The sequence below is a fragment of the Hyperolius riggenbachi genome, chromosome 2 (assembly GCF_040937935.1).
Source record: "Hyperolius riggenbachi isolate aHypRig1 chromosome 2, aHypRig1.pri, whole genome shotgun sequence".
NCBI lineage: Eukaryota > Metazoa > Chordata > Amphibia > Anura > Hyperoliidae > Hyperolius > Hyperolius riggenbachi.
Window position 1 is genome coordinate 104,947,670 of NC_090647.1, and position 20,147 is coordinate 104,967,816.

The 20,147-nt window shown below is 43.6% G+C and overlaps 1 protein-coding gene across 2 annotated transcripts in view; it reads left to right on the forward strand.

Moving 5' to 3' along the window:
* Nucleotides 1-20,147, forward strand: part of ITGA5 (integrin subunit alpha 5) — a 165,553-nt gene that overhangs the window by 45,550 nt on the left and 99,856 nt on the right. Inside the window, exon 1 of one of the 2 annotated variants that reach the window (XM_068267158.1) lies at nucleotides 1,372-1,503. The exons of the other annotated variant lie outside the window; for it this stretch is intronic. Within the exon in view, the coding sequence (XP_068123259.1) occupies nucleotides 1,481-1,503 (23 nt within the window). The 5' untranslated portion in view covers nucleotides 1,372-1,480. Of the gene's footprint in view, nucleotides 1-1,371; nucleotides 1,504-20,147 lie in introns of those variants that run through there. 2 annotated transcript variants of the gene reach the window in all.

The window sequence follows — 20,147 nt, forward strand, 5'->3', positions numbered from 1 at the left end:
GCCATCCCCCCCTTCCTTCCTGGTTCCTCGCCATCTTTCCACGCTTCTTCATTCATCCACTGTCCCTCTCAAAATACTGTGCACGTTCCTGTGCCGGGAGCAATCTGCGCTTGCGCAGTAAGTAAAAGCTGCTACTGCACATGTGCAGACGATCAAGGAGGTGATCATGCACAGGGGCCCATGACTGGCCAAGTTAACCAACTTATGGGTGGGGTCAGTGGCTGAATGAAGGCGAGAGATCAAGAGGACTTCAGTGGGCTGGAAGAAGCCCCAGGTAAGTTAAACTTTTCAGTTGTAATTACCCTTTTTAGATAAAACACCAATTCTTTGCCTTTCTTTGGTACTCAGCTGATCATGTGACTTTTCCCAGGGGTACAAAAGTTGTAAATTTTTTTTTTTCCTCAAGTCTGCTGTCAGATCTGCTTTAGGCCTTTCTTACACCGGACAGGTTTCCAATTGTGTTTGGCCAATCACAAACTATGAAAAATGCAGCATGCAGGGCTTTTGTGATTGGCCTAAAGTCAGCATACTACCTATACTGGGGGCAGCATACTAACGATACTGGGGCAATTTTGTACTTATGCTGGGGACAGCACTACGTAATATGTTGGTGCATTATAAATACAATAAGTGTGCACTTCATCTTTTTTTTTTTTTTTTTTTGAGTTGTAAAAACGCTGGTGGTACTTTTTTTTTTTTTTTTTTTTTTTTTCATGCGATACGTGGTACAATTTCTGAAAAGGTTGAAAAGCCCTGCTGTATGCAACATTAGGGTAGTGATACAGTGAGGCTCCTATATACAGTAAAGTATCTGTATTCAGCAGATATTCAGCTGGTCTGCATCTACTATACATCGAAAAAAAAAAAAAATCTCTGACAGCTAACATTCCTTCATAAGTTTCCATATTGTTACTTTTTAACAGTTGCAGAGCCTTGTGAGCAGTGTAGGGGTTAAACACAAGCACTTCCTGTGCATGTTTTTCTCAGCAGTCACATACTGAACACTTCCTGCACAATAATGACAGGATGTAAACTAGAGGAACAATCCCAGCCAGCTCTGTACCTGGGTTACCATGTCTGATGCCTGGAACTTTCACTGCTACTGTCACACCCTGGCAGAAAACTCCTCTTGGCCTTGAATTTCTTACAGTAAGCCATACATCTGATAAGAAGCAAAATACAGTTATTCCAGCGAGTAGCACTCCATGCTCTTCAGCCTTTTTATACATCAAGCTTCATATGTGTAGCTTTTTTTTGTTAAAGGGCCACTGTCTCAAAAATAATTTAAATTTTAAAATGTATTTTCAAAAGCACTTAGTGAATGGCAGTTGCTCTGACCAACTGCCAAAAAGTGTACATTGAGCAGGGAGACTGGCCGGCATCTTTATTAAGACACTCCCTGAAAAAGATTTATATAAAGTATAAAGGCCATGCAGAGAATCCCCTATGGAGAGATGGACTAGCCCAAAACCTGTCAGTAATGTCAGATTTGTACTACTTACTGTAAGTGACGGCAACATAGGGGAGAAATAATTTATGATTCATTTTCCTGTGAAAGAAACATACTACTTATTTGTATGTGTTTACATATATTTTAATTTTTTTAGATTTTTGCGACAGTGGTCTTTATAGTGTACATCAGGCTAAAAAAAAGCCGTGTACTTACCTAGAAGGAAGCCTCTGGATCTTACAGAGGCTTCCAACATCCATCTGGCCCACCACCGTTGCCATGTGCGGACCCCCGGTAACATCGGACAAGTGCTTGTCTGATATGTAATGTGGTTGTGCTCTCTTTCATGCATGAGCACCGCTTTACTGCACCTGTGCAAGTGCTGCCACTCCTGCGCAATAAGCCGGACCCACTCATTTACCAGGGAGCAGCTCGGGCATGGCCATGCTTGCAATGGTTGCAGAATGGCTGCACGCGTTCATGAAGAGTGCAGATGAGATCTTAGAGGTTCCCGGGCAGTGGAGGTGGGCTGGAGAAGGATGTGATAATCTTATGGAGGATACAGAGGATCCCCTCTTAGGTAAGCATCTCTTTTTCATCACATGCCTTCACTCACAAGCATTTTATGTAACGGCGCAGCAGGCCTGTTCATCACTATTTCCCCATATGCAGATGGGTGTGGCCAGGGGTAGCCTTATGGCCCATACTCACGGGCTACAATTGTCGCCGCAACATGCGGCGCGCGCGTTGCAGCGACAGGTCGCCCGTGAGTATGCTGCGTTGCACGGGCGCGCACCCCGAACTGTCGCTCGTCGCTGATGTCGTCAGGTGATTGGCGCGGTCAATTGCCTGGCGACAGTCGCCGCCGCAACTGTCGCTAGTCCGCGTGAGTACGGGACCTGGCGACGAGCTGTCGCCGGCATGTCGCACACACGCTCCCGTGTGCTAACGACATGCCAAAAAGTTGCCCGTGAGTTTGGGCCATTACAACAGCCACATTCCTGCCAAGTTTTGGTGAGGCAACTTGGCTGTCCATTTGGCCCCTGAAGTTGAGGGCCTCTGTTAAGGTACCACACCATTATTTTTTGGAGTGGGCAACTTTTTTTTTCTTTCTAATCTTCTCGCTTGGTACAGTCCTATGCTAAACAGCTGCATACTGTGTACTGCTAAAAGGATGGTGGAATTGTGTAAGAAATTTCAGTTTGTATCAATCTTAAAAGCAGATTTCGCAATGCTTAGACATCAGACTGAACTTATTTGTGGTTGTAAAGTGTGCCGCCTATTTAACTCAGACAGGGGGTCTGTCTTAACACCCAACCTAATGACCTCTACCAGAAAAGTGACATTATTGAGAGCGTCACAGCTAAACAGTGAGTGGTTTCTGGCTTTGTATTGCATGTTGGCTGCCTGCTGTAGGTCTGTGGTTTCCCACACCTGTTGCTATCGCTGGTGTTTGTTAATCTTCAAGGACAGGGTCTTTATGCTCTACCGCCTGTCTGTTCACTGCTGAGTTGGTTCGGAGTATGGCACCTCCCCTGTGCTTGTTGCATCACTAAAGATTCCGACTATGCGCTTTGTTTTTTTGTATGTTCTATAAAAGCTTGCTTGAGGCAGGCATCCTACTCTTACTGTTTGTCTTTATAATTTAATTGTAATAAATTACATGCCATTGTGACATAGAGAGGTTAATCCCCTGTAGTTGGTCCACCTTTGGAACATCTGTTGCTCCTTGTCTTGGCATGCCCATGGTCTAATCTTAGACAGTTGAGCTGAGTTTCTTGAGTCAGAGGTCAAGGAGACAGCTGGGTCTTGGCGTTGAGTGGGTTAAAAGGCATATAATGTGAGGAAATTTCTATCCCCTCCTAAAGCTTCTGTATCTGAGAAACTTCACATGTTGTTTTCTGGAAGTGCTCCATAAAGAAAAAATATTTTTAAAAAATTCAGAACTAGATTCCTTGTTAAATTATAGTGCATCTTTTATTCATTTACTTAATCCAGTGCATCTGTGCTTGCTAGCACTGGCTAAGTGTGTTTTGAAGCTGAACTGACCATGGGCCGCAATGTTAGTAAATGGATGGGGATTAGTCAGGGCTGTGGAGTCCGAGTTGGAGACATTTTGGGTACCAGGAGTCTGAGTTGGAGTCGGTGGTTTTGTAAACTGAGTTGGATGGTTTGTGTACCGACTCCACAGCCCTGATTAGACTGTGAACTGCTTAGTGGACTGCTCAGAATGTAATTTAGTTTTATAACTGCATGATATTTTTGGAGTATTTGTGCTCAGGAATACTTTTTGCAAGCCAACGCTATGGGTTCCTCAGCAGACGATCATAGTGTACAGCACAATAGACAACTATTTGCTAATTTCATACTTCATTCAGGAGATTTTAAACTGCATCGCTGTCCATTCTTCCCTGAAGTGCTGCAGAAGTCAAAGGTAATGGCTTGCTGCTTGATCTTCATAGGACTCTAGTGTAAACGCATGACTCACATTCAAGCTTCGAGACCTAGATGACTGTTTTGTCTAGGCCATTCATGTTAAACTCCGGCCCTTAGGCCAAATCTGACCCTCGGGGCCATCAGATTTGGCCCTGAGGTGGCTTCCCCACTTTGCATTATGTTTGGCCCACTCTAGACCACCAGAGAAGCTATATTGGAGGGTAAGTCCTAGATCACCAGGGAAGCCATATGGGGAGGGGGACTGCACTAGATACCAGGGAACTGTATAGGGGAGGGATGACCACTAAACCACAAGGAATTGAATAGATGAGGGAGGGAAGACCACTGAACGTCAGGGAACTGTGTAGGGGATGGATGGGCTATTGGAAACAGTAAATTCGGGCGCCTGAGGCTAGTGGACAAATCGGGCGCCGCCATTCACTTCTATAATAAATATCGTTTAATGGGCGCCCGGTAGGAAAAAAGGGCGCCGGAGAAAACTAACGTTTTAAAAGCGGCGCCCGGAGACTTAATGTTTTATTACTGTTTCTCATGATTACACATTATTTAATGATTTATACATGTTTAAATATTATTTTTAAACGAAAACCAGTACAATATTTTTCCCAAACATTATTTTTAAACGAAAAACATTATTTTTTTTTTTTTTTTTTTTTTTTTTTTACATTATTTTTAAACGAAAAAAATAACAGGGGGGTCTTAGGTTTAGGCACCAACAGGGGGGTCTTAGGTTTAGGCACCAACAGGGGGGTCTTAGGTTTAGGCACCAACAGGGGGGTCTTAGGTTTAGGCACCAACAGGGGGTCTTAGGTTTAGGCACCAAAAGGGGGGTCTTAGGTTTAGGCACCAACAGGGGGTCTTAGGTTTAGGCACCAACAGGGGGGTCTTAGGTTTAGGCACCAACAGGGGGGTCTTAGGTTTAGGCACTAACAGGGGGGTCTTAGGTTTAGGCACCAACAGGGGGGTCTTAGGTTTAGGCACTAACAGGGGGGTCTAGGGGTTAGGGGTAGGTACAGGGAGGGTTACTTAGGCACCAACAGGGGGGGGTCTTAGGTTTAGGCATCAACAGGGGGGTCTAGGGGTTAGGGGTAGGTACAGGGAGGGTTACTTAGTAATTTTTTTTTTAAACGTTATTATGCGTTTCATTATTTAAACGAAAGATTAACGTTTTTACAATTGCCGATTTAATACACATTATTTAATGATTTATAACGTTTAAAAACATTACTTTTAAACGAAATACATTTTTAAACGTAATCCATGTTTATCGTTAAAAACCCGGCGCCCTTTTTTCCCATCGCCCCTTTTTAACGTACGCTGGGCTATTCTACACCAGGTAACTTTTATACTGGAGAGATGTGGCCACTAGACATTGAGGTCAGCCCGCAACTTGGTCCCAGAGCTCAATTATGGCCCACTTTGTATTGGAGTTTGAGACCATGTAGTTCAGTTTAAGTAGTCTTTAAAAAGTCGTCTCTGCTAGAAGGGTAATTTTTGTTAAATGGCATGGGCATCCCCCATGAAATTGAGATGCTGCAAAGTGATAGAACATTGTCCACTAGGAAAACAATACAATTTAAATATGTTGGTGATCTGAAATGGGGGATTTGCTTTGTTGTGGAAACTTAGTTTAGGTTTTGTTGATTTGCCAGTGTTGTAACTTGTTTACACCTTCCACATACACTCCAGATCCGGATTCCAGGTGCCAGCTGAATGGAGTATTTGGGCTCCTTGCATACTGCAGCCTTTGTGACAATGTAATCACAACTCTAAATTGTATTTCAATGGTAGATTTACCCGGGCTGTGGAGTTGGTAAAAAAAAGTCATCCAACTTCTCAGTTTATGAAACCGGCTCCAAATACTCAAAAATTACTTCTACTCCACAGCCCTGACGTCCACATCAGCAGTGTGGTGGATTCCATTGAGAAAAACCCCTTTACATTCAGTGTGTTTACTGGACAACATACGTGTAAACAGTGGCAGTGAAGCGGATTTCTGTGGACAGTATACGCTGCATAGCACTACTTCCACGTAATGTGACTTTTTATTGCTGTTTCGTCACCATGGCAGCCGGAATAATTTTTTCGTCATTTTCCATGTCAAGAAGAGGAGACACCAGTCATAAAGTAAACCTGTGACCTAAAAAAGTTAGATACTTCAATAGAGAGAAGCCTCTAGACGGTCAAGCATGGAGTTCAAAGCCATACGTGAGCAGCTCCATGCTACTGCTGAACAGGCATGGGCTGTACTTGCCTCTGCGCAATGCGGCCATACTCGTACATTGAGAACATTTAATGAGGCCTGTTGAATATGTCCAGAGGAATCCAGTCCTGGGTGGGGAGGTCGAGAAGGATGAGGGAAGCCACTGGGCTATACTGAGAAACTTATAAAATGTGCAGGCTCACTATGACCTTCTCCGATCCAGCAGGAACTGATTGTTGCTTGTACAGGCTAGCACCTCCATCAGGTGTTTCTGTACTGCTGTTTGCTCCCTTTTGGGAAGGATCACTTCAGTCTGTCTAAATGACAGGTGGCACCAGGCCAGGACTATCCGCTATATTTTTTTTTTTTTTTTCACAAATTTTAACCAAGGATTTATAAAATGTCTCACATCTGTGCTCCTTTGCTTTTTTGGCACTACTTTATGTCCTTCTATAATTTTGTTGAGTGATCTGTAATGCTCTAAAATGGAAAGTTATGATTGGATTTCTGTGTAATATACAGTAATATGGTATCGTATGGAATGTACAAGATTTTTTTTTTTTTGGGGGGGGGGGGGAACGGCTTTGTGGCATAACTTCAGCTTTGGCTGCCCTGCTAAGGAGGTGGAGAAAGCCCATGTGTAATGAAGCCCATGGTGATTATAAGGTTGAGGCTTAGTGCTGTCACACGATAACAATGTGAGAAGTGGACGCCAGTGGCCAAAAGGAGAAATAACTAGAATAGGTAACTGTGATTAATCAGAATGCTCCACTACCACATTCTGCTAGTAGCTGAGGGAGTGTGGAGTAGCTGCTTCTTGTGATGGGGAGGGGGGGGCATGTATGGTGCATATGCAATGGACAGCAAATGGAAAAGCTCAATGGTGATCACCTGCCTAAAGTTTTTGAACGCTGAAACTAATCTCGCTATGGAGATTTGCTGGGACCGCCCTTGGATGTGTATATTGTGGCAGCATCTCACATTGTGGTTGTGCAAAGTGTTATGCAAGGCATACATGAATTGTCTACTTCAGCGTTATGCTTGATTAAACTTGTGATGACAGATCCCCTTTAAAGTGAACCTCCGGACTAAAAATCGACTCAGTAGCACTGAAAAGGCTTTGTGTTTCTTTAAGTTTCACAGCATCAGAACTTTGTTTCTCTTATACAAGCCTCATTTTTAGCTGCACAGAAGAAAACTGCCCGGGCTTTTTTCCCCTGATGCTGTGCAAAGCATGATGGGATTTCTGATTTTGTTCTCGTTCTGCTGTTTTGGTGCAAATGTGTTTTTGTTTTTTTGTTTTTTACATTTTGAATTTGACATTTGAAGCCTAGCGTGTGCAGCTGGGAGGGGTAATCAGGACACAGGATAGTTGGAACTGTCTCCTGCTCCCTGTCACCTCCTTTCAACCAAAAAGATGGCTGCCCCCATGAATTACGAACATTTGCCTGTTCTTTTAAAACAGGGTGGGTAAGATATTATATTACCCTATTCTAATTAACATAACTAATGTAACTTGATGACAGTATGTTTAGGCTGAAGTTCCCCTTTAAGATTTTTTTTCCCACCATAAAATAAGTTGCAATCTTCTGAAAATGTGCCTAATGTATAATGGTGCAAAGTAGTAGCCCAGGTAAACTACCAAATATTGAGAAGTTATCTACCACATAGTAGAAGTAGGAGTGGTCAATAACCTGCAAATAATTCCAAGTCGCTGCATTATTGTGCAAATTTATGTAACCCTGAAAATAGACTTACAGCTCCTCCTTGTTGGGATTTGATTGGTCTTCTTTCAAGCACAAATTTGCATAATACTGCATCAACTATTTGCATCTCATTGCCAATCCCTGACAGCCAGCATTGCTTCCAGATTGCACCACTCTTCCCCACTTTACTTGGCTTCATATTAAATGGCTACGTGGTTTCCTGGGTGAGCCAGGATTTGCTTTTTGCCAGGCAGGGCTCTGTTCTGTTTCCAGATATTCATTTTATACTGCAGGACGTATGAGGCCAACACGCATATTTTACAAAGATGTTGCTAAAGTCTAGGGTTCGAGAAGATTTAATACATGATTAACCTTCTTTAATACATAAATGCTGGGTTTCCTTACAGATTTGAAAGGTTTTTATTTTTTTCAGTGTTTGTTTGGTCTACAGGTCTCCCTTTTATCACATTTTAGTTCCTTGTGTTCTCCTTCTTGAAGTCTTTAGCTTTCAACTTCTGTCAACACAAATGCTTAAACGGCAGTGCGTTGCCTTCCTGTACTCAGCATTGTGGGCTCCTCAGACACATCAAAACTTCTCTGCCAGGCAAATAGATGCTTTAACATTTCTGCTTTTCAATGAAAGTTAGTAAAGATCACAGAAGACTATTGTACCATAAAGGTCCCTGAACACTCGTCACAAATGACATCACTGTTTATCCAAGTTTATTGTGCTCCATGTAGGCAAAACACAGCTGCCTGTGAGAGTTGGCACTAATACCTCACTGTATCTGTGCAAGTGGAAAATGTAGACCGAAAATATACACTTTTTTGTGTGTTTGTTCTAGAGAGGGTGTTTGGAGGGTGGTGGTGTTGCTGACCTATGCTTGCGTTTTATATAGTCTTAAAGGCAAGAATACACTAAATGATCCGTCCCCCAGTCTGAAGACTCTTGAGCTACCTGGGTACTGGTACCTGTATGAGTGAGAGTGATTAGCGTGCGACAGTTATATTATCAGTTCCCTCTGACGGTTTTAATGGCCTTAATTTTTTTTTTCTTATACAATGAGTGATGGCACTGTGAGTGATTGTCAATTGATTACTGTGGTTAACCTCCCTGGCGTTATTTTTTCCAGGTTTAAGCCATAACATATTTTTTCACAAGCTTTTAGACCCTAAAAACAAAAGGAAAACCATACTACAGAGAGGCCTGCAGCAGCTCCTGCATGAAACTCGCTCAGTTTCTGTCCCGTGCCTGACTCGGGATTAACGCAAAGGAGGTTAATTGTTGTCACTCCCCGCCCCTTTTGATTAGAGGCGGTATACAGATAGCATTTGAAGCGAGGTTGAGATTTAAGGTATAAGTATCCTATACGATAAAACTAAACTGTCCCTGTGTCATCCTCTTTCCCATGTCTGTGTTTGTGGGTTTTTTTGTACTGCGCATGTGCGCAGTATAGTCAACCGTTGGGACAGGATGACTGGCCAGGGAGCAGGGTAGACGGGTGCGCGTGCACTGACTGGCGGCGGTGGCGCGTTAGAGACCTAGAGCCCATTTTTAAACTGGCTTAGGTCAACTAGTATACAATATAAATGTTTAATAACCTCCACACTTAGCCAAGGTGGCTGGTCGGAACCATCTCAGGTGACCGTCTTGTGTGTACATGTGCTGTGTCTTTAAACGTGTGATGATATTGTTCCCCTAAGACAAGACACAGAACGGATATATTGCAATTTTTCCTTGCAGACTCAAAGCACCAGAACTACAAGGACTACGCTCCACGGGTGACCATGATCATTAGGGAGCCTTGCCCAAAGACAGCTTGGGCTGGGATTTGAACCCTGGTCATGGGCTCGAATGCCACATCAAAGGCAGCGCTCACCATAAATCCACTCCATTGTGCAACACATCATCATCCTTACTCCTATCTCCATAGAAACAGTACACAATACTCAGGTGTAGCAAAGTGGCATGTCTGCATGTTTCCCCCAGAGATTACATCCCGATCTCTACAGCAACAATTATTGTGTATGTGTAGTTTGTGAACTTGTCCTGCAAATACGCAGCATTATATATTAGCCAACCTGTTGCCACACATGAGGATGTAGCTTGTGCCACATTAAAAATCCATAATCCATTTCTAACACAGATGACCGATACCTGCTTCTGCAGCTTATTCTGGTCTCAACTCTGTGGCATTTTTACCTGTGTAAAATGTTAAGGTGGCCACACACTATATACAATAAAATGATCCGGTTTTACGTCCATTCGGTAAATATGATCAGATCTCCCAAAAAAAAATCGAAGGCTTTTTTTTTTTTTTTTTTTCTTCTTCTTCATTGATCCGGAATGCTGGAAATTTTTCTTCAATCTTTCTAAATATTGTATGGTGTGGTCAATGTATTAGTATCCCCTAGCAATTTTCTGTTACCAATTTTTTTTTTTTTATATCATAATTGGGTGTGTGTGTGTGTGTGTGTGTGTGTGTGTGTGTGTGTGTGTGTGTGTGTGTGTGTGTGTGTGTGTTACATTGATCATATTTTTGAAATGTTGTAATCCATTTTTCTGACTGATTGTAATTCTTAAATTGAACAGATAATTTAACCTCCCTGGCGTTCTATTAAAATCGCCAGGGAGGCTGCGGGAGGGTTTTTTATTAAAAAAAAAAAAACTATTTCATGAAAGCCCACTAGAGGGCGCTCCGGAAGCGTCATTCTGATCGCCTCCGGCGCCCAGAATAAACAAGGAAGGCCGCAATGAGCAGCCTTCCTTGTTTTGCTTCCCTCGTCGCCATAGCGACGAGCGGAGTGACGTCATGGACGTCAGCCGACGTCCTGGCATCAGCCGCCTCCGATCCAGCCCTTAGCGCTGGCCGGAACTATTTGTTCCGGCTGCGCAGGGCTCGGGCGGCTGGGGGGACCCTCTTTCGCCGCTGCTCGCGGCGGATCGCCGCAGAGCCGCGGCGATCAGGCAGTACACGCGGCTGGCAAAGTGCTGGCTGCGTGTGCTGCTTTTTATTTGGTAAAAATCGGCCCAGCAGGGCCTGAGCGGCGACCTCCGGCGGTAATGGACGTGTATACTCGTCCATACCGCCAAGGAGGTTAATAAAAAGTATTGTGTGTGTGTGGCCACCTAAAGATCTAGATCTGTTTTGTGCAGCAGAGCAAAGCTTTATCTACAAAATGATCATAAATTAGCAGTGTGGCTTTAAGGCCCCTTTTTTATATGCAAGTTTATATTTTTGAGCATCGGAAACTGCTAGTAGAGCTGCAGCTCTTCCTTGTTGCTTCTTCTCCTGCCACATGTCCTCCTGGTACTCAGCCACTATGTGCGCTCTGTGGTCGCAGCTGTATACATTCAACATCATGCTGTAACAGTATTTTGTGGAAGCCATCCAAGCCATCTATAATCTAGTTGTGTTTATCATGGGAAGAAGCCTCTAACAGGGCTGGCCCGATCCCAGGAGCAGGGTAGCCAAAGCTCCTTACAACTACAACCGGCGCCTAACTTTTGAGGTTTTTCCAACTGTCAGTGAAACTGGCTCCTTAAGCTTCCCTCCTGGCACCTGGATTGGACAGACTGGCTCCTAAATCCCATATTTCTCTACCTCTGTTCTTACATAAGGGATACATTTTTTTTTTTTTTTTTTTGTATTTGGACCCCCAAGGTCAAATGTGCTTATATAATCCTGAGCCTAAAATGTAAATTATCCTGTCTGTTACACTAAAAGGATAACTGCCCACCTGAAAATAACAAAAAAATAAATACATTACATACTTGCCTAAAAGGGAAGACTCTGGATCCTGTTCAGCCTTCACAGTCCTCTGTCTCCTCATTTCACCACAAGGTCCCTGTTCAAATCTCCCACCAACTAGGTCTTCGAGTCTCCACGGAAGTACTTCTGAAGACTAGTAACTCGGACACCTATGTACTTCCACAGCCTTCTAAGGAGACTCAAAGGCTTCCTCGACATTAAGGACATTAATTGGATCATTTCAACAGGGCAGTGGAACGAGGGGACAGAGGACCAGAAAGGCTCTATAGAATTGTTTTTTTTTTTTTGTTTTGTTTTTTTTGTGACATTGCTCTCTGCCAACATCATGCTCACTGCTACAGGAAAAGCAGACAGGCATGTGAAATTACTTGCTACTGGCACTTTCAAAAACTTTTTTTTATTTTTTTTATTTTTGTTAAAGTGAATGGGAAGCGACAAAAAAGAATACAGATACTTGAGCTAACGACAGATATTTGACCTAACGACCTAACGACTACTGCTCTCTGCTGCCACGGGAGGCTTTAGAAGACTTTGGGAGCCTGTGTGCTCCTGAAGACTGGCAGCTCCATACTGCACCTGCGCTAGCACGCGCTCTCGTGTACTCGTGCATGCGCAATACAGAGCCGCCAGACTTCCAAAGCCTCCCGTGATGGGAGATTCAAGCGGAGGAGCCAGCGCTGGAATGAGGGGAGCAGGAATGCTCTATACTAGGACTCAGAGACTTACCTCTCCTTCAGGCCTCGTTCACATCATTTAGCGCAGATGGATGTGCGATCGGATGGAAACTGAAGGTTTTATTTCCAGAAATAAGTTGATAATACAAACTTAGTTTTTGGATGGTGTAATTAAGCAACTGGGCAAAGGGCAGTGTCCTTAAAATGACCATCTACGACTTAACTAGAGCAGTCCTAATAGACCCTAAAAATGCACCTGTGAGTTTGGTTATGTGTTAAAACCAGCACCTCTCACCTCTGCACCAGCAGGATGGATGGAAACAAAATGGTCTTGACATGTACAATACACAAACAGGTGTGGGGTGACAAGGTGTGATTTGTCACAGCTTTGCTGCATGCACTATTAGACATGATGCACAAAATACAGTACATACTGCCAGGTTTTATTGCATTCCACCTAAACCTGCAGTGTCAAATGTTTGTTTTTTCCCTTTACTCCTACATTTTGGTTACATTGTATAGAACTACAAGATGTAGGCAGCACATTAGGTTACTTTGTTAATGTTGGGGGACTTAGAGGAACCATAACGACACATAGTAACATGCAGTAAATGATTCACTTTAGTGTTCAATATCCTGGTTTCAGCATCCCAAACCTTTCCTATATCTATTAGTATGTAGCCCCACTCTCCCACTGAGGCTTAACCTAGGCCAGTGGTCCTCAAACTAAGGCCCGTGGGCCAAATGTGGCCCCCTGAGGCTTTTTTACCGGCCCCCACACACACATTGGGCTCGATTCACAAAGCGGTGCTAACCCAGTTAGCATGCCTAAAAGACTTTAGGCGTGATAACCATTGCACCACGCTGGTGAAAAGCCAGTTTAGGTGTGATAAGTTTAGGCGTGATAAGTTTAGATAAGTTTAGATCGCGCGCAAAGTCCCGCACGCAAAGCAGCGCCATTAAACTCTATGCGAAGTACAACAGACTTTGCTAGCGCAAAACTTTTGATCAGCTGTGCACTGCGGTGCTAGCCCAGTTGGTGCTATAGTTATCACGCCTAAACTTATCACCCCTAAACTGAGTTTAGGCGTGATAAAGGGCTTTTCACCAGCGTGTTAACTGTTAGCACCGCTTTGTGAATCAGGCCCATTGTATTACTTATAGATGCAGTCAGCTACATATTTAAATATTGGTGGTCCGCATATAGAATAGCAGTGCTGACACCACCCATCCACATGGAAGCCAGAAAGCCATAATTCGCTGGTATCCACTGCAGGTTGTCACCTGAGTATGCTTCACTGTCTGGCCTGCAAATACTTCTACATCATTTTATGTATACTCTGGCCCCCCAGCAGTTTGAAGTACGTTGACCTGGCCCTCGACCCAAAACGTTTGGGGACCCCTGGCCTAGGCTGTTAAAGAGACACTGAAGCGAAAAGAAGAAAAATGATTTGTATGTGTAGTACAGCTAAGAAATAAAACATTAGGAGCAGAGGCATAAGTCTAATATTATTTCCTGTACAGGAAGAGTTGAAATCCAGTTATCTATGCAAAAAAGCCATTGAGATTCAGGACTTTCAAAGTCAGAGGGCTCTGTCTTCTGAAGCTTATCTCAGCTGTCAGTCATTGTAATTTTTTTTTCTTTCTGAGGACAGATCAATAGTTCACAAGACTACTCAGCATTCTAAAAGTTTTTTTACGAGCAGTGTGTAAACTGCAAATATTAGAGAATGATGCAATGTTATAAAAAACACTAACTGTAGATAAAAACATGAAAATATGTTCTTTGCTACTAATCTTTTATAGTAATTATCTGTACTGCACAACCAATTTATTATATCATAAGTTTTCACTTCAATGTCTCTAAGTATGCATTCCCCCCCCCCCCCCCCTTCCCCAGAGCATTCTGGTAGACCAGAAATCGCTTCCACTGGCTTTAGAACTCTCAGTAAACAAACATTCCACAGAGATCACCTGCCAGTACTAAAGATGTTGCCACCTGTTATAAATATTGGAAAGTAAATGAGATCAAATGTGTACTTCACTGTTTTCCAACCTTGGTAAATCAAACACTTAGATTTAACAAACCCTCATGGAAGCAGATGGAAAAGATGGAGGCTGGGTATGTCATTTGAACATGTAGTTCCCATTGGGACCATTACTGGCTCATGTGACACAGAGGAAGATGTCCTTGAAAGGATAGGTGTTCATGGAAGAAATTCTGTGGCAATTTTTATTCTTGTAGCTTTGGCCATTGCAGCTTGACATGTTGCACATCTGAAGGATGTATATTGGACGTTCATGCAACATGGACACCAGGGCTGTGAAGGAATTGGAGCTGTTTTGGATACCTGGAGTCGGTGGTTTCAATAAACTGAGGAGTTGGGAGTCAGATTTTTGTACCAACTCCACAGCCCTGAGAGACACTTTCTCTGAAAACTGTTAAAAGCTATTCCAGTTCAGCAGTACTACTTTTGGTAAGCTTTTGGACGGACAAGTATTGATAACGTTTCTGATCTACAAAATAGTTTCCATGTGTTTAAATACAGTAGAACACACAGCCAGCTCTCTGAGGGTAACAGCACAAAATTATTTCCAGCAAATCATACAGCACATTTTCCACAGAACACGACCCAAATATTTATTTTCAGGGAATTGCAGATTCATGGAACTGTTTACTTGGCAAATATTGCAGCTGTGCTCTACACCCCTTCCCCCCCCCCTCCCTTAACCCCTTTAACCCTATCAGTTTTTTTGATTTCCTGTGGAGCATGTGCTGTGTGAGATGATAAAGGGTTTATGTCACATCCACAAATTCCACACACACCTTGTGCCAGACCATTCTCCACATGGAGTGATTGTATTACTGCATCATCTCCCGCCCACTCTTCACACCCAGAAAACCAGCTGTGCGCATGTGACCCCTGCTGCCTGTTATGCTTGGAATCTATTACAGTGTGTGTGTTTAGGGGCTGTTGTTAGGGCAACAAGGAAACAGCTGGATGAAAGGCCATATTGTGTAGGCAGCATAGGGTGTGGATAGAGATATGGGGGTGGGAGTCTTATGACTTTGTGCAAGAAAATCAGGGGAAAAAAATGTAATTAATGGTTTTCGCCTCCAAAATGCTAGCTTGTGACTCTGGTTATGTTTTTCTTATCACTTTATGGGCCACGACTTCCCAATTTACACCGCTGCCTACTGGATTTTCTAGTAATGTGCACATTCAGAATGTTAAAGGACCACTCTAGAAAAAGACAATAGTAAGCAGGTGAAATCTGACAGAAAAGACAAGTTTTGGACTTATGCAGGAGAACAGAGGTGCCAAAAGGATAAAAGGAAGCTACATGAGCTTAAAAACCAAATTCTTGGTAAATAGAGGAGGTAGTGGTGGACTTGCCTCCTCCAAGTAGACACACAACGACTGTAGTAAAGACAGTCAATAGATTTTATTTATGAACTCCAAATCTGAAACTCGTTTCGCAGGTTTGATCCCGCTTCATCAGGCAATAACGAAGCAATAGCATATGTGGTCAGTAGAAGAGCCAGGCATCTCTGTCAAATGGACAAGTTTTGGACTTGTCCATTTCCTCATTGGGTACTCAAGGTTTTTTTTTTGTTTTTGTTTTTGTTTTTGTTTTTTTTAGTTTTCAAAAGCATTTCCTGAACATATTTTAAAGGACGATTGAAGTGAAAAGACTGCAATATTTATTTCCTTTTAAGCAATACCAGTTGCCTGGCAGCTCTGCTGGTCCATTTGCTTCAGTAGTGTCTGAATAACACCTGAAACTAGCATGCAGCAAATTTTTTTGTCCGATCTGACCATGTCCGTAACACCTGATCTGCTGCAGCCTATGGCAGTCTATGGCTAAAAGTATTAGAAGCAGAGGATCAACAGGATGCCAGGCAACTGGTATTAAAAGGAAATAAATATGGCAGCCTCCATAGCCCTCTAGTTACAGTTGTCGTTGTGCCAAAATAGTAAAGATGCCAGCCTCCGTACAGACTTGCAAAGTATTTTGGCTGTTAGACTTGGCAACTGCTATTCGGGAAATGCTTTTGAAAACCGAGAATGCCCCATGAGGAGATGGACTAGTCCAAAACCTGTTGGTTGTGTCAGATTGCTTGCTTTTTTCGCTGTAGTGGTCCTTTAAAAATATGAAGGAGGCACAGGGTACTTCTAGCAAGAGCTAGAACATTTACATTGCCTACAGTTTTGTTTGTTTTGTTTTTTTTCTCCCTCAAACACGTGCAATCATTTTTAAATAAGGATGGGGACATGCAAATGACTAGAGATGGTCCGTGAGATGCTAGTGAGTAATGCAAATGGTATGCAGCTCAGAAATGGGCCAGTTAAAGTTAGAATTCGCAGGAAGTGTTTGGCCTATTTGTAAGTGGCATATACTCACCATGAAATTGTAGAAATGCTATAATTCTGGCTTGGATGCCAAAGGACCGAACTAGTCTATAATCTGTTTCCCTTTCCACTGTCATGTTGTTCAGTATTAGGGCCGGTCACGCTAGACCTGCTCCTGGACGGCTTCCCAGAGTGGACAGCAGCGCTCAGATAGATATGGAAAATGGACCCCATGATTTCCCGTAGGAAAGCATCAACCTGTCCACGAACGTCTGCCTAATCCATGTCCAGGTTTTTCTGCAAAGCATGAACCTGATCTGCACAATTCTTTCAGACAGTAGATGCCACTGCCGTTTTTCTAGGGGGTGGGTGAGATGCCGGAAGGAGGGGAGAGGGGGTTTGAAGCAGGGTCTATACAGAGAATACAGCAAGAGGTAAGTGACTCACCATCCAGCAAAAGGAGAGACGCTCTGGATCTGTCTTCCTTAGCATCCCGGTTTCCATGGCTCCAGGGCATCAGTCATCACGTGACCCACTGCCACAGAAGATTTACGGACTCTGCTGCAGCTATTGAGGACCATGAGGCTGATGAGGAAGGCCGATCCATGGGTCTCTCCATTTGCTGGACGTTTAGTCACTTGCCTCTCGCTATGTTGTGCTCTCTGCAAAATGGGAGGCCCTGCCTACCTAATGCCCGGGATAATATCTGGCTACCTAAAGGGGATGTGAAAGAATCTGCATTTGGCTACCTAATCCTGGGGGCTCTGGCTTCCTATACTGGGAGAAAGGGGGGGGGGGCGCGGCTACATCTGGCTACTTATACTGCAGAGAGCCTACTTTTGGCTACCAATACACATGGCCAATTTTTGGGCAAGGCCAAACATGCCATGGCCTAGGGCACCAGGAAAGCAAGGGGCAGGCTGTGGGTAGCAGGGTAGCAGTAGCAGTTAGCCTGCCAAACATTTGTCCTGCTACAGTTTGTATATAGCTGTGGGTGGCTACAAACAGCCGGAACTGGCACGCGGGGGGACGAAGGGGCAGCGAACTGGCACTTGCAGTGATCTCTGAGCTGCCTGTCACTCACCGAATGTGCCACTCACCAAGGAGCTTACAATATAATCCCTGCCATCATGTCACTAACAGTCCTCATTGGATCTTATAATGTAATCCCTGCCATCACTTCACTAACTGTCCTCTGAGGAGCCTACAATCTAATCCCTGCCTTGTTAGAGGGGCAGTTAAGGATGCTGTCAGTCTGGGGGCACCTGGTGATAGTGGGCCTTGGGCGGTAAAGTACAAATCCGGCCATGCCTATACTGGGGGGGGGGGGGGGGGCTATATTTGGTTAACTATCCTCAGGGGACTGCATCTGGCTACCTATACTGGGGGTGGGGCTGGTTCACACAGGCGTCTGCTGAGCTTTCGCTTGGCATTGCGTTTAAACGCTAGTGTTTAAAAGCTAGCTTTTGAAGGCTTTTGGGAAGCGTTTAAGGCTAGCAGTTCTGGTCTCTGCTGTGGTTTCCTGGCGTTTACCGCCTCTGAAAGCAGCATGTTGCTTTCGAGACTAGACGCAATGCCGGGATCTACCGCCAGGCTTTCATGAAAGCCTGCAAAAGCCAGCTCTAAACGCTCCCATTCACTTGCATGGGATGGCAGTAGATCCCAAAAAACGCTGCGTCTGAAACGCAGCGTTAAACGCCACAAAAACGTCTGTCTGAACCAGCCCTTTATACTGGTGGGTAGTTTTTGTATTTTCACATTTCAGATCTCCCAGTTGTGTGTCTTTTTGGTCATGTAACAGCTGTAGGAAGCTTTGGCACAGTCTCAATGGTTTGGATCGCTGCTTGTTTTTTGTGGCTAGTTACACTAGGGGGATGATGCATGTTCATACTGCCAGGAAGGCAGCATTTTTTTAGGGCTGTATGCAGAGAGGGCTATGAGAAAAAGGCAGAAGAGATTCCCTCATTTTATCCTTCAGCCCCCTTCCTCTTTAATGACAGAGCGTTGAGATTCTAATCCGCCGTTCTCCTCATAGTTGTGTGTCCCCAGGTGACCCATAAGCGGTAACGTGGCATGTACGCTGCTCTTATTACACACAGGAGTTCAAACCTTTCGCTTCTTTAGAGGATGACCTGGTGAACAGTTAGATTACTCTGCATCAGCCTATTTCCTTGCTAACCTTTCACACAAGAGAGGGCAGATAAAGTATTGTGCCAATAGGTTTTACAGGAATCTATTTATCTGTTTAAACATTATCCACATTCACGACTGAGGAATTTAGTATGAGGAAACCTCCAGACAATGTTCCTCGCCAAAAATAGATGCAAAAAAGGGGCAAGTAGCATTTCGGCCTTAAAGAGACTCCGTAACAAAAATTGCATCCTGTTTTTTATCATCCTACAAGTTCCAAAAGCTATTCTAATGTGTTCTGGCTTACTGCAGCACGTTCTACTATCACCATCTCTGTAATAAATCAACTTATCTCTCTCTTGTCAGACTTGTCAGGCCTGTGTCTGGAAGGCTGCCAAGTTCTTCAGTGTTGTGGTTCTGCTATGAACTCCCCCATCCAGGCCCCTCTTTGCACACTGCCTGTGTGATATTTAGATTAGTGCAGCTTCTCTCTGTTCTATTATCTTTTACAAGCTGGATAAATCCTCCTCTGAGCTGGCTGGGCTTTCACATACTGAGGAATTACATACAGGCACAGCTGTCTGCACTCTGCAGGAAGAAATAGCCTGACACTTCAGTGGAAGATAGCTGCAGGGGGAAAGAAACACACAAATGATCTCTTGAGATTCAAAAGGATGGCTGTATACAGCCTGCTTGTGTATGGATGTATTTTCTATGTGTGGACATACTGTACATCAATCTACTTCCTGTTTTGGTGGCCATTTTGTTTGTTTATAAACAAACTTTTTAAAACTGTTTTTAACCACTTTTAATGCGGCGAGGAGCGGCGAAATTGTGACAGAGGGTAATAGGAGATGTCCCCTAACGCACTGGTATGTTTACTTTTGTGCGATTTTAACAATACAGATTCTCTTTAATCTTAATTATTTATTCTGCTTTTTTATAAATGCTATTGTTCCCTGACTTATTATCTTGTAAGCGTGTCCTCTGTGCAGCCACAAAGCACGTATTATGTTGCCGGAGATATTCCAAATCTTGCGTCACCGCTCTCTGGGTCAGCCTGTGCATGTGACCTGTTGCCTGTCTTGAAATCTGAGCATCAGGGGTGAATATAAAACATTGTAAGGACTGAAATTGCACAAGTGGTGATTTCCAGGCTCAGATTGTATAGTCATGTCTGCCTCTTCTATATTTACTCCACTAGGAATCTTGGTGGGGTTAGTCCTTGCTACTTGAAGAAAGGATACAGACAAAAGAGAAGAATGACTTCAAGTAAAACTTTTTGTATTTGATAAACCTAGTTCTCTCGAGGATACAGCAGCCTGAAAAGTACACATTCATTTTTTTTTTTTTAATAAGACAGTAGACTGAATACATAAATATTAAAGAGGACCTGTCA